Genomic DNA, 14,902 nt, shown 5'->3' with positions numbered 1-14,902 from the left:
CAGCATTAAGTCTTAAAACTATACATATTCTCACACCCTATGTCCAAAAATTGACCCTAAGGAAATCCCAAGACGTGTGCAAGACATACTGATTCCGTACACGCAGGCCTTGGTGAACTGGCATGCATACCCACATTCGTGTGGGGAACACAGCCGAAAAATAAAGCTCTGACCACCTAAAGCCTGCACGTGGAAAATAAACGTATCACCGAGTCCCACCGAAAGTCAGATGTGACGGGAGAGGATGAAGCAGGTGCTGGGACTGAAAGAGCAGGCGGAGCCCGCAGAGGGGCTGGCTCGAGGGCGAGCCAGGGAGGCTGTGGGGCGCAGGGGCCTCCGCGTGGACGGCTCTCACCTTGGACGATAATGAAAGCCGTGGCGTGGATGCCGTCCACGGTGTTGGAGGCGAAGCAGGTGTACTCGCCACTGTCCTCCTGCACCACGTTCTGGATGTAGAGGCCGCCGGACGGCGTGACGCTCACCCGCGGGTCAGCGGGCACGGGAGTCCGGTCGCCTCTGGTCCAGGTGATCCTCGGCGGGGGGTGGCCCGTGGCGCTGCACTCCAGGGTCACACTTTCCCCCACTAGCACCTCCGTGTTCTGGGGTTGGATTACAAAAGCGGGGCGAGCTGTCACAGGAAACACAGATTCAGAATTAAAATCCTCCAGTTTAGCAAACGTTTTTGCTTGGGGTTTCTATTTTCATGCTATTCATTCTATCTATTAAAGTCTAAAATAAGTAAAACAGACACAATACAATTGCATACTTTGTCTCCTTTCTTTTTTCAAGAAATGTGCAGACCACAAAGAGGGTCCGTGGCCTCAGGTCAAACCACCATCAGCAGCCCTAATTGACTGATTCCTTCTTCAAACATGGATCAAACTCTGCAGAAGTCTTACTTTTTTTTTTATTCTAAGTGTATTATGTCAGTCTTTTCAGTAAACCTTGCTAGTAGCTCTTACTGGTTATAAAACATTGTTTTTAAAGGGTATTTAGAACATACAGAAATAACAAATTTCCCTCAAAGAAAGAAAAATACAAATTAATACTCTAATGAGATGGTTATAATTATAATTACAATGAGATAATTTTTCAACTCTAAATCCAGAAAAAAAAATCCATACACGTATTATTGAGCTTGTGTGTTGAGCACGTGAAGAAACAGAACTCTCACACGTGGGTAGCACAAGTTGCCACGGTCCACCTGGACAGAAGCATGCCCACATACATCAAAACTAAAAATTCATTCACCCTTTTACCCAGAAATTACTCTGCTAGGAGTGTACCCCACAGATATTTGGTTGGCCAAAAAGTTCGTTCGGGTTTTCCATGGTCCAGAAAAACCCGAATGAAATTTTTGGCCAACCCAATATTTTTTACTGGCTTGTAAAACAATATATGTACAAAAAGGGTTTTTTATTACTGTGTTGTTTCTTCAGGCTGACATCCTGACCCACAATTTTCCAATCCAAAAAGCTCCAAAAATAAAATATTTTTTCGTAACTTCTTTCCTTGATCTCTCTAGCACGAGGCTACTCAGAATCTTCATTTATTCCAGTTAACTGTGAACATTCATTCAGTTTGCTATAGGATTTTATATATTGATTGGGCGGGGCATTATCCAAGATTCTGTGACAGTTCAAGTCAGTAAATGGATTATGTACCATGTGGCCCTTCTGAAAAAAAATCCCCAAATTTCCACATTTCAAACCACCTCTGGCCCAAAGGGTTTTGGATAAAGAGATGGAGACCTGTGACAGCAAAAGATTTGGAATAGACTTCAGGTACCCCAAAGGGAATGGGTTAAATAGATGTTTCATCTGGGAAACATAATGGGATTCCATGCCACCACCCATAAAAAGGGCAAGAGTAAGAAAGTCCCTCATATGTTGAAATGAAAGGTCTCTAACATCCAGTAAGTAAGAAGCAGCTCTGCCAGGCCTTGCAGGCACTGGCAGTATTTCCTAGAAGGAGGTTGGATGGAGGTGGGAATTACGTGGACAAGGGAAGGAGACAGGAAAGAGACCTCTCTACATCTTTTCTCGTTTGTTCATTTTTATTTTTTATTTAAAAAATTTTTTAAACTGCTTTATTTTTTTCTTCCAGTTTTATTAAGATATAATTGACATATAGCACTGTATAAGTTTAAGGTGTACAGCATCATGATTTGACTTCCATCAATGATTTCAATAACAGTAATTAGCAAAATAAGTTTAGTGAATATCCATCACCTCATACAGATACAAAATAAAAGAAAAAGGAAAAATCTTTCTTCCTTGTGATGAGAACTCTTCGGATACGTTTGTTCATTTTTAAACCCCACTTATCACATATCTAAGTAACAGCGGATCACGGAAAACACAGAAGTGACATTTAATGTTAGCATTTCCAGAGGATGGCAAACTGGAGATGCGGAACCACGTACAGGGACAAGAACCGAAGGCGAAGCCCGTCGTGAGGCATTGGCACCGCCCTGCAATTGTACGTGTGGCTTGTAGGACCCTTAGGAGACAGAAAGATGAGGACCCCCCAGGATGAGCGTCAGACAGAAAACTCTAGGATGGGTCCCCGAAGTGCTCCACCATCAGAACGAGAAAGAGATAAAGTCAGCTCCTACCCCCCAGCCCCCTGCAGGGAACTCTGCTGAGTAGAAGGGAGAAATAAACCTCATGTCAGGCTTCATCAACCCCAAGTGGGTCCTCACATTGGCCTGCTGTCTAATTCACACTACGTTAGGCAGAAGGAAAGTGGCCTCAGTGGAAGGGCTGAGATGCAGGAAGAAATAAAAAGAACTGGAAGTGATAATTACACGGTACAGTTAGACAAACATTAACAGTACCACATAACAACCTCTTATACGTTAAAAAACAGAACTCAGCCTAGAAACTAAGGTGGGTAGTTATAATTTGGAGACAAATGTAAAGACAGTAACTGTAAACGTTGATAATTTAAGAATGCATTTGAAATTTTTCTAGAATAACCACTTATAGAAAAGAAATAAGGTATATAACTTCCAAACTAGAAGTAGGAAATAGAAGATGAAAAATAATTATTTCAAAATAAGGCAAGAAACATAGAAAAGGTTGGATAAATTGTCCAAAATAAGAAGTAGAATTTATAAATCTGAATACATTGCTAACCACAATAAATGTATATGGACTCATTTCTAAAGTTAGTGTGAGTTTTTTAAAAAAAATCTAGCTCTATGCTGTTTACAACAAACACCCAAAATATATTAATATAGAAAAAGGTTCAGAAATAGAGTCACAGATATAAAAAACAAACTTGTGGTTACCAGGGGGGAAGGAAGGGGGAGGGATAAATTAGGAGACTGGGACTGACATATACACACTACTATATATAAAATAGATAACTAATAAGAACCTGCTGTACAACACAGGGAACGCTTTCCAATACTCTGTAATGACCTATATGGGAAAAAAAAATCTAAAAAAGAGTGGATATATGTATATGTATAACTGATTCACTTTGCTGTACACCTGAAACTAATACATTGTAAATCGACTATACTCCAGTAAAAATTAAAAAAAAAAAAGTAAAAAAGAAAGGTTCAGAGCAAAATGATGGGAAAAGTATAGTTGACAAACACTAATCAAAAGAAAGCGGGTTGCATCCATATAAAATCAAACTAACCTTAAGGCAAAAAGCGTTAATAATCAAAAGTTTAATTCATGAGGAAGATAAAAACTGCAAACTTATATGCCCCTAATAACAGAGCTTCAAAACAGATAAAGTACATTTAGCCCTTTGTGACTCATGGAGACTTACAAATGGGTCCATTATCATCACCTACATCACGGTGCTGGCAAACTGCTGTAAAGGGCCACAGAGCATATTTTTTGGGCTTTTCAGGCTATAAATCTTTGCGTGTGATTATGTTCCAATAAAACTTAATTAATAGACATTGAAATGTGAACTTCATATAATTATCATGTATTCTAAAATATTACTCTTAAGTTGTTCAATCACATAAAAATGTAAGACACATTTTTACTTCAAAGATCTTGGAAAAACAGGCTGTGGTCCAGGTTTGGCAGCCCCTAGGCTGGCAGGCTGCCACTGGCTGACCCCCTCACTCTGCAGTGACATTCCAGTCACGGATTGTAGGAGACCCTCCATGTGCATTTTAGGGAGCGGTGCCAACATGTTCAGACTAGTGCACTAAAGAAGGCTCTCGTTCCCGAGAGAGAAACAAAAATTCAGATCAAAAGGGGTTAGATTTGGAACTCTCAGGCCAGAGAGAGATTTTAATATTCCCATCTAGGAATCAATTATCCCGCTACCACAGCAACTTTGCTAAGGAAATGCACTGTTTATGTTCTATATTCCCTTTTGTCCTCTGACATATACCTACAGAACTGCACCACTCTGTTCAGTATTTTGTGGGTTTCCCTGTGCCTTACAAATAAAGCACAAGCTCCTTCGGTGACCGGGAGCTCTAATTTATCTGTGGTAGAGTCACAGCCGTGTGACTTTGCAAAGATGCTGGACGCCTCGTTCCACTCGGGGAACGTGGGATTAAAGGGCTTTGACGTGGCTGCAATATGTGCACTGCACTGCACTTCCCCTTGAAGGGAAATTCGACAGCTGGGAACTCTCATTCATCAGTAAATCTTGACTGTGCCTATGCTGGGATGAACCAAGTGATACGAAGGTCTTGTACTAGGAATCTAATCAACGAAACACACAAACCACTTATCTTGGGATTGAGGGTACTGCAGTGCCCTGAACGATAAAGCATGAGGGAAACACAGACCCTGGCCCGCCTACACGAGAATGACACAGGCCCATGGAGGAGGCCTAGCCACCTGTGCTCTTCCAGCGGCCACGGGGGACCAGGACCACCCCCCTGGGCTCTTCTCCAAGGGCCAGCTCCTCTTCTGACCAAAGCTCCAAAAGTCAACACTTCGACAAGGGCGGGGTCTGTAACCTGGTGGGACCCAGGCCAATCAAGGCCACAGCCATGCTGCCTTTGGCTCAAACAATCTTTTCAGTTCAGGTGCCAATATTTTAGACCTGGGAATTCTGCATAAAAATTCAGATTTTTGGCTTCTTTTAAAATAACCAAAGCCCTTAGCAAGAGAGAGAGCCCACTGCCAAATGGCAACAAGTGAGAGAAGCCCCTGGGACCAGCGTGAGCGGGAGGCGTCGGGGGACGGGGGACGTGTCTCCCCCGGTGTCCACGGCCCCTCTGGACTGTGCTCCCCGCAGCGCCTGTCTCCACTGTCCACTCTGAGTGACCGTCCTGGATTAGGGGTTGGTGGTGGACCAGGGCAATGGTCGGGGCCACCTATGGCCCTGAGCCGACCCTGCTGCAGCAGCTTGAACGGGAGACCTTGGTGTTTGTCTTTTACCACCAGGTGCAAGCAAAGAAGGGAGTGGGGCTTCCCTGGTGGCGCAGTGCTTGAGAATCTGCCTGCCAATGCAGGGGACACGGGTTCGAGCCCTGGTCTGGGAAGATCCCACATGCCGCGGAGCGACCGGGTCCGTGAGCCACAACTACTGAGCCTGCGCGTCTGGAGCCTGTGCTCCGCAAGAAGAGAGGCCACGATGGTGAGAGGCCCGCGCACCGCGATGAAGAGTGGCCCCCGCTTGCCGCAACTAGAGAAAGCCCTAGCACAGAAACGAAGACCCAACACAGCCAAAAATAAAATAAATTAATTAATTAATTAAAAAAAAAAAAAGAAGGGAGTGGACCGGGACGAAGGCGGGCTCTAAGTGTCTGAGCGAGCACTCAACGTACCTGGAGACCCGAAGTACCTGAGGGTCACCTCCTGCGTCTTTACCTCTCCGGCCACGTTTTTCGCCATGCACTGGTAGATGCCCTGGTCTGTCTCCCGCGTGTTCTGGATAATCAGGGTCCCATCGTCCAACAAGTTCAAGCGGGAATCTGTCTTCATGCTCAGCTCGTTACTGTAAAGACAGACCTGGCAGGCTCAGGCTCTGAAAGCACAAGGAAACACCTAGTCCCCCGCGGGGGGCTTCTGTCCTGGCGCAGGGAACCCAGCCTGGAGGCATGGAGCACCTGGAGATGCGGGGCCTTAACTCGCCTTCCTGGAAACTTTCCTTCCCAGCAGCCTGACCTACCGGCATTTCTGGGAAAAGTGTTTACGCACCGTGTTTATTTGCATCTGTAATTAACTCACATATCCACTTTTATCGTTTACATGTGCAACCTACGAATGTTTCAAAGTGGTCCTCATTCCAAAGGGAAAAAACGAACACAGTGGAAAAAATTCACAGGAAAACTTTCCCTTTGTTTTTGGCAAATCCATTCGAGACACAGGGGTAGAAACATTTAAGTTATTAAAAGCGGATGATTACAAATGTCCCCAGAACAACACCGCCACTGTCTGAGGGATTTCCCAGGGTCCCTCTCAGAATCCAGGCGCCCACAGGCTACAGACCCGGCGGCGGGAGGTGCTGTCTGGTTCCCTGCCCACCTCCCTCATCCCGTGCTCCAACTGCACCAACCGAGCCCCCAAAACTGGCATCTCCCGCCCTTCACGAGCACTTCCAGACGGAGGCAACAGACCTCTCGGGCCCCGTAAGTGAGGCTCTTCCTGAGGTGGCCCAGCTTTCTCCCACAGACACTGTGAGCCCCGGGGGAGGCGGGGCTGCTGCAGAGATGGGCCCCGGGGCGCAGCCCTGCACCAGACGCAGGCCCGGGGCCTTGGGTCTCCCTCTGCCGTGACTGGCTCTGCAATGTTAACTCTTGGTACCAATGTGTTGACTTACAAACGTGGGTGTGAACCACTCACGAATGCAGGTGTGCCGGCCTTGAGCGAATCTGTGCTTCTCTGCCTTTTGAACGCACACTCCCCGACGGAAGCCCTCCCGTGTTCGCTCTGGAATTTACCTCTTGTCGCCCTCAGAGCTGTCCCAGATCCCAAGGCACTGGGGACAGGCCAGCATCTCACGTTCCCCACACAGCTCTGGCCCCGAGCCCGGCGTCAGCTGCGCTAGGTCGACGACAAAGCCAGGCCTAGAACCACTGCACGCCTCCGTGGCAGGTGCATCTCAGGTGACCCCCCCGCGCCCAGGCTCGCTGCCCTGTTCCTCTCCTCTGCAAACACCACTGGACTCGAGAGCTGGTGTCGGGGGCCCGTCGCCTCTCACCGTCGCGACTGGACCCGGCAGGGGCTCTGCGGGGCCACACTGAACCCACAGGAGGGTTCTGTTCGTGAGCGAGCGCGGGCCGGGGTGCTCGCGTTTACAAGAAGCACGCGGGCGACGACGACCTGCTCTCACACCGAGGTTTCCTTCCCAGGACTCGGTTCAAAGCAGATGCGTACAAGTGCTGCCCTTCAACCCAGACGACCCTCGGGGGTCTGATCCCTGGGCCCCGCAGGGATCTGACTGCATCCCCCTCTCCCATACCAAGATGCTTGTGGACAGAAGGCGAGGCCTGGGTTTCCGGAGACAAATCAGACGCACAGGAGCAAAGTGCATGCGCTCACCTCACAGGGTCTCCCTGAAGATGCCACCCGCAGGGAAGACCCTCCCTCACCTCCTCGGGACCCAGGGACCAGACCCCACGGCTGCCGCCAGAGCAGGTGGGCGGGCGGGAGACAGCCCCGGTTCCCTCCCGTTCCTCACTCGGGCGGGGTAACCGCCCCTTCCGTGTTGACCGGCCTCGCTGACCAGGACCAAGCCCGGCAGAGGGCGACTCGGGCCGTGCGCCGCGCAGAGGCCGGGGTGTGCCCGGCGGCGACTTCAAAGCAGGAAGGATGCACGAGAAACGTTCCCTCCTCTTTACTCTCCTTCCAGGGAGGAGGAGGAAGGGTCAGGGTGGGCCGGACGGCGGGCGGCTCGGCCGCGGTTCACGGGGCATCTGGATGGAAAGGGACCCGGCGCCCCCGGCGGCCCGTCCAGAGCCACTTACTTGTTTCGGAGCCAGATGATCTCGGGCTTGGGGTTGCCCTCAGCCCTGCAGGTGAAGAAGACAGTGTTGCCCAGGGTGACGTCTGCATCCTGCGGCTCCGACGTGATCCGTGGCCTTTCTGCACCAAAAAGGAAAGCAGACCCTCCTGGTCTTAAACCGTCACGTGACAAGAACCCAGAGCAAATCCCTTCTGTTGAAGACAAAATCGCACACGTTCAAACCAAAATCACTCCCACGAGAACGGCAGGGGGGCCGTTCCTTCTTCCATGGGGAAGATGGTGTTTTAGAGCCGAATTACACAGCATTGCCAGCACCTGAGGTCCACCCGCTGAGAACCCTGGCAACCGGGTGGCGCTGAGCCTCTGACAGACAAAGCACCGGGTGACGACCTCAGTGGACGCTCCCCCCGAGAGAGCCGGACACTCGTGAGTCACAGTTTTAGGGAATGAAAGGACAGACAACGGCACTTTTCAGCTGAAGCCACCCCGAAGGCAGAGGCTGTGCAGGTGCGGCCAGGGGCTTCCAACCCTGGGACCATCTCAGTGTGGGGTGCCCACTGCAGTCCCCCGCGGCCACCCAGTCTCTGAGCACAGAGAGGCCTCCCTCCTGCACTCCAGCTGCTGGGTGACTGTCCTCTCTGTGTCCTCACAGCAGGCTGGACTGGTCACCTCCTAACTAGGAAACTCGGAGAACTGACCCCTCTAAGCCCAGATGTATTCACTGACCTGCCACGTGCAAAAAGAAAAAGCACGCTCACGTGCAAATGCGTGTGCTCCTGTGTGTGTGTACATGCGTGTATGTGCGTGTGTGTACCTGTGCATGTGCCTGCAAGTGTGTGCACAGTGCCTTCACAACATCTGGCATCTTCAACAAGCACAAAAGGCCGTGTGCGTGTCTATCGCTGCACAGCGTCAACAGGAAACCCCTCGGACTCACCGCCGTCCGCGCGAACCCCCCGAAACTGCGCTGCTCCCGTCTCCACTCCCAGGCGTCCTGCTCCCGCGCCCGTCTGGACACTGCAGCTCCCTCTGTGTGGCCGGAGGACCCCCAGCCCCACTGCCCGGCCCTACGCACCATCCTCTCTGATGTGCTGGATTTGGGAACTCTGAGAAAGCTCTGCTTCTCCATTCTCTCTCCAGGAAGAGGCAATGGTGGGGAAGGAGCTGGAGGAGGGAACCACCCCCCCTGAGCGCCCCCCAGTGACCCCGAGTGACGGGCAGCAACTGAGGACCTTCCAGGACACTGAGGGCAGAGGCATCGTCCCCAGGCGACCCGCGAGGCCCCGGGAGTTCACAAAGCTCAAAGCACCACCGCCTTTGTCACCCCAGCCTGGCCCCTGTTGACAAGGTCGGAGCTGGGCCGGGGTGGGGTGAGGGGAGGAGGGTCTGCTCCTCCCCCAGAAGAGAGGTGGGCAGAACCCAGGCTGACTCAGGAGGGCAGACCCAAGATGGGCACAGGGAAGTGAACCTGTCGTGACCCCCGAGCAGGTCCAGAGGGCAGAGGTCAGAGGTCAGAGGGAGCATCCTCCCCTCCCCCACCCGTCCTTCCCCCAGGAAGCCGGTCCTAAGGGGACGGTCTCGAGAACGGGGTGCACACAGCACAGCACTGCTGCCCACCCCGGGGGGCCCCTGCCACCAGAGCGGCCCTTACAAAGACGAGGGCACGACACACAGAGGCCACAGGGTGGCCCTGGGACCGAAACCAGTCAGCTGCACACACTGAAGGCAAGGAGGCTGGCTGTACCGGGGTCGTTCATAAAGCGTTACCCACGGCAACGAGTGAAGTTACATAACTGGGGGGGTTACTATGAGGTGGAGTGACCTTCAAAGTAATTAATTTTGTTTTCAATATTTGAAAATCATAATGATGCCCTGGAGAACCTAATTTTAGCACCACCCCCCCCACCCCCGATAAAATGCTAAACTTAAAAGAAAAGCTGGATTCCTTGGGCGTTTATTTAGTAGGAAGATCTGTCCTGCGAGCTTTGATTTCGTTCCTTTTCTTGTGTTTCTTCGTGAGGCACTGCGTACGCGCAAGCGGTGCACAGGTGCAACAAGCCAGACGAACTCGGCCTACGGCCACTCTGCGTGGCCACCACCCAGATCCAGACCCAGGAGGCCGCCAGCTCCCAGCCAGCAGCCCTGCGCCCACCCCCAGAAACCGCCCCCGCCCCCGCCCCCCAGCCCACCATGGGGTCCTGCCGGCCAGGCAGCTGCAGCCTCTAAAGGCAGAGGGCTGGAAGGAACGACAGAGGTAGTGGTGCACTTCAGGTTGCTATTTTTTGTTTGCAGGGAAACCTGAAAACAAAGCCCAAATTTATTACCAGACAGTTAGTTTCTCTGTATAGGTACTACAGAGACGGGCTTTGTAACGCAGGGTCCGGTCAGGCCCCACCCAGACCTGATCTGTGGGATCGGCCAGTGACAGCTGGAGACCAGGCTGCACACGCCACGCCCTCTGGACGCCAACGCGGGCTTGGGCCCCAGGACTCACTCACCACAGTCCAGCTCTTCCGGGGTGATGGCGGCCACCGACCGCCCCTGGATATGCCTGGGGTATTCACAGGTGGCCGCTGCCTGCGCGTTCCCCGACCGGGCGTAGCTCTTCAGCAAGTCCGCCAGCCACAGGATCTCACAGTCACAGTGAAGCGCGTTGGAGTCCAGACGCCTACGAGAAGGAAGCCGCAGCCGGTGAGACGTGGGACGGGCAAGGGCTGACCCGGGCCAGGCAGACCCGAACTGACCAGCAGTGATGGGGCCTGCAGACAACAGACTCTGACCCGGTCCTGCCTGACCAGGGGACCCAGCAGAGGGCCACACTCGGCAGAGAGACGAGCCCGAGAGCGGGGGAAACCCGAATAATGCAAATAAAGGGTGGTGAAAGGAGCAATCAAATACCGTATATTTTAGGTTCAAGACCGACTGAGGGGCAAATACGTGCTGGACGAGTCCGGGAAGTTTCAGGAAAAGCACAAGACAGGGGCCTCATAAAGTCAGTAATGCAGAAGTCCCCACCACCCGGAACGATTCCCGAATTCTCATCACCGCTGGTACCGCGTCATCATGTACTACCTCACTTAACCCTTAAATACGCCCTAAAGGACAGTCAGCCCACAGGGCACAAATCTCAGCGGCTGAATTATCCTGAAAGTTCTGGGAGAAAGTGCCCCATGAAGCTGGACGCATCCGTCCCAACACGTGGAACAGGCAGGGTGTCATCTCCTCCCTCGGAGACGATGGCCATTTATGCAGCAAAGCACAAGGTAAGGAGTGTAACGGGGGGACGTGAACCAGCTCGCGTCAAGACCGAGGACGTGGCAGCAGGGCTGACTGCATTCAGAGGGGGGCTCCCCGGGCTCAGAGCCGAGGGGCTGCCCTCGGGCGTCCAGTGAGTTCCCACCCCAGGGAGGCGGGCCTGTGATGTCACACCTCCCACTTGCATTTCTCCAGGACGCTGGCTAGGAGGGGGCGGCAGGTAGAGCTGGCCCTCTGGCTGGATGGCCAGCTCTGATGACCACATCCCGCGGAATCCACAGGGCTCAACGCAGACACGACAGAACCTCCCCCCGGCCGATTCCTCAGGTCAGCAGGCCGTGGGGGACCCAGGACCTTCCGGCGCCCGCTGACCCCAGAGCCCCTCTGAATAAACGGCAGGACCTCTGTGCTCAGGACGGGCCCCAGGGACAGTGGATGAGCAGGCGTGTGACCCCAGCCAGCGGCCCCTGGGCCGAAAGCCCCCGACTGCACGCTCCCCTCTGCCGTCTGGCGGGGAGGGGGAGGTCCACTGACTGGGGCCGAGAAACCTAGGGTTTCACAGGCCGAGCCGATGCAGAGGGCAGAGCTAGACCATCAAAAGGCCAAAAAGGAGGCGGAGACGGAGAAGAACCTTTCCAGCCTTCTGTAGACTCAGGTAACCCCTGCGTGCCCTGAGCTCGTCTTGGCAACTTCTGGCAATTTCTTTCCTACCCTCTCTTATCTACCAAACAGGCGGTGTTTCTCTCATCTGCCACCCTAGAACGTAGTTTTTAGTTTGGCTGGGGATTTCTTTATCCTATGAAGAAAAAAATCGTAAATAGTGAGGAAACTCTGTGTCTTACTTAACTCAGGAGAGAAACAAAGGCCACTCTGGGCCCAGGCTTGGTAATTTGACTTTTCTATCTCTTTCTTAAATCCAGTTCATTGTACACTCTCAGTAATATCTAACTGAAAAACAATGGCCTTCAAGACCTCGGCGAAAAACACAAAAAAGATGTCAGATAGCTTTCTCCATCAGCTATTATAAGAAATTACTCACTGTAAAGATAAATTATTTTTAGAGACCTAAAAATGGACAGAATTCAGTTACGTGCATGCCTGAATAAAAGGACTGCAATACAGTTTAGAGATTACTTCTAGGCCAATTTTATTTCCACCAGTACAATATGTAACATGGAATTAAAAATTAATTTGAGGAATTTAAAATTGATTTTTAAAAACGTCTCCCTTGCCTATTAAAGGGTTAATCTGTTGCCACATTCCCCCAAGCCAGCTAGGTCTTGGTTTGGCGTTCTGATGGCTTAATCCACCCTCCCTTCCTAATTCATATCCAGACTGTGATGAACTCTTCTTTGAAATACCCAGTAAAAGGGGTCAGGTAAATGCATGACATGAAGAAATTATTAGTCTTTGCTGAAAAGACAGCATAAAGGGTTATTATACTTACAATCTTTTCATAGATTCCAAGTGATTAAATGTTCCCGGAACCAAATGTGTAATTCGGTTGTTATGTAAAAACCTGTTGAAAGAGGTGATAAACCACAGCAATTCTTTAAAATACTTTCCTAGACGTGCAGAAAAGAGTATAGCAGTCAAATAAATCAGCTTTTAAAGAACATCCCAGTGACTGCCTTTGTTTAATATAAATGAATTTAAGAACAATGTTATTTAGTACAGAAAATAACTATTTTTTTTTCTATTTTATCACTATTCCCACTTCTGAACTGTTAGAGGAGAGCACAGATTTCCTACTGAGACGTTTCCCGGTTGTTTGAACAGACATAGATATTCTTTCTGTTACAGTAAATGGACAGAGCCACAAGCTCCAGGACCTGCAGGTAAAGAGGGGCAACCAAGAAGGTAACACTACTTACAGCCTCTCCAGCTTCGGCAAATGTTGAAATGACTCTGGGTCCAAAGTTTCTATCTGATTAAAGTGCAGGTATCTAGAGGAGTTTTTAAAAATGGGAAAAAGAAACAAATTTTAAACAATTTTATACTTTTTAATAGATCTATAGGGTTTTGCTGAAAACATTTGTTCTCTAAGTCATTTCAAATCCACACGTCAATAGATAACTCTCTAGATCTCCTACATTGTATGGAAAACAAACGAAGTCATCAAATAGGAAGATTAAAGACAACGGAAAACTGGGTGCAGACCTTAAATGACGGACTGGACAATACGACTAAGGGTCAAGCACACCCACTGGGCTTCCTCCCCACCCAGCGGGGAAAGCCAGGGGCGCCCAGCTCTCCAAATACATGGACCTTTCTAGAAAAAAATCAACGTGATCTTCATTACACCACACATGCAGGTATGCGAATGCCTTCATTCCAATCTTTTAACTTACACACGGATTTAGGAGACTTACACTTCAAGGTGACATTGGGTATATTGTTTTTCAGCTACAGAAACAGCTACTACAGAAATAAGAGAAGAAACCTGACCCTGAGTTAAGCGAAATAATGTATTTCCTCAAATGTCCTTTAATTACATAGACCATCCAGAGCTTATACTTCTTTCCATTTGAGTCCTTACTTGCCATAAGTTACACATTTTTTCGTAAAACTAATTTCTTCTCATTGTCCTGCATACCGCTTTTCTCGCTTTGAAAATTGGTGGGCTTTTCCCTTAGAAATACACGGAAGCCCCTCTAACTGGTGCCCTCCTGCCACACCGGGACCTGGCCCAACACGCCAGGCTGCGTCTTCACGAGACGCTGGGACCAGCAGGGTCCCAGCACAAAGCCACGCAAAGGAGAGCTCTCTCCACACTCCCCCCACCAGGTGCAGCCTTTCACTGACTTTCTGAAATGATGGAACCTCAAGGTCCCTCGCCCTGTCCTGTCGGTGTCCGGCCTGCCCTGGGCCAGCCCGCCGGGAGAACCACCCCGGTGACCACGTGGCCGCAGATAGATGCCCACCCTCTTCCGCCGGCAGGCAGCCTGGTGGGGGCCGGGTCTGTGCCCACCCACCGCCCTCCCTGCGAGAGTGGGGGCCTGCGGGCAGGATGACGGGGGCAGGAAGCGCCCCGTCCTGGCTATTCAGGACGGGCACTTCCAGTGGCCACCGTGGAGCAGTCCCGGGACCGCCCATCAAGCACAGACACTGGGGGCAGACACGCTCAGCCGCGCTGCTCCGGAGACTGCGGGCCGGCTAGGTCCAGGGCGAAACCAAGGCGGGGAGAGAAGGGAAGACACGCCGGTCCCAATCTGATGCTGTTTAAAACTCCACGTGCCGACAGCCAGGGAGAGGCTGACCGGATGTGCTGCCTTGAGGGGCTCGGGGTTCACAGGCCTCCAGGGCTGTGGCCACCTCTCCCGATGGTGGAGGAAAACGGGCCGAAGGCAGGAAGGGAGCCCCCAGCGCCGTCCACGGTCCCTGCGCCCTGCCCGCGGCTGGCCTCTCAGGGAGCCCAGGTGAGCCTGCTGGACAGGGCGGGTCTAACGCGCGGCCTAAGGAGCCTGTCAGCGCCTCCGGGTTAGAGACCAGAGCTAAGGACACACTTCGGGCAGCCAGCCGGCCCGAGGCTGCAGCCCGTCACCAAGTGCCCTGCTCTGCATCTGCACCTGCTCCACGAGCTTCCCCCGAGCCCTGGGCCAGGGGGTGTCCACACATGGCCGGTTGCTGAGGCTCTGTCCCAATCGATTTCGCTCAAATAAACTCTAAACATTCGTATAAGCCTCCGCTTATCTTTTAAGGCCTGCGAGAGCCGAGATGCTGGGCAGACACGGGGCTGGGG

The 14,902-nt window shown here is 51.4% G+C and overlaps 1 protein-coding gene across 2 annotated transcripts in view; it reads right to left on the bottom strand.

Annotated features, from left to right (window-relative positions):
* PXDN (peroxidasin) overlaps positions 1–14,902 on the bottom strand; it is a 66,295-nt gene that overhangs the window by 20,559 nt on the left and 30,834 nt on the right. For both annotated transcript variants that reach the window (XM_057558445.1, XM_057558444.1), the window contains 6 exons: positions 13,035–13,106; positions 12,608–12,679; positions 10,404–10,573; positions 7,907–8,024; positions 5,765–5,934; positions 356–628 (listed from right to left, as the gene is read on the bottom strand). In XM_057558445.1, coding sequence (XP_057414428.1) covers positions 356–628; positions 5,765–5,934; positions 7,907–8,024; positions 10,404–10,573; positions 12,608–12,679; positions 13,035–13,106 — 875 coding nt within the window. The remainder of the gene's footprint in view (positions 1–355; positions 629–5,764; positions 5,935–7,906; positions 8,025–10,403; positions 10,574–12,607; positions 12,680–13,034; positions 13,107–14,902) is intronic.

Source organism: Balaenoptera acutorostrata, chromosome 12, assembly GCF_949987535.1.
Source record: "Balaenoptera acutorostrata chromosome 12, mBalAcu1.1, whole genome shotgun sequence".
NCBI lineage: Eukaryota > Metazoa > Chordata > Mammalia > Artiodactyla > Balaenopteridae > Balaenoptera > Balaenoptera acutorostrata.
This window is presented reverse-complemented; position numbering and strand designations above follow the sequence as displayed.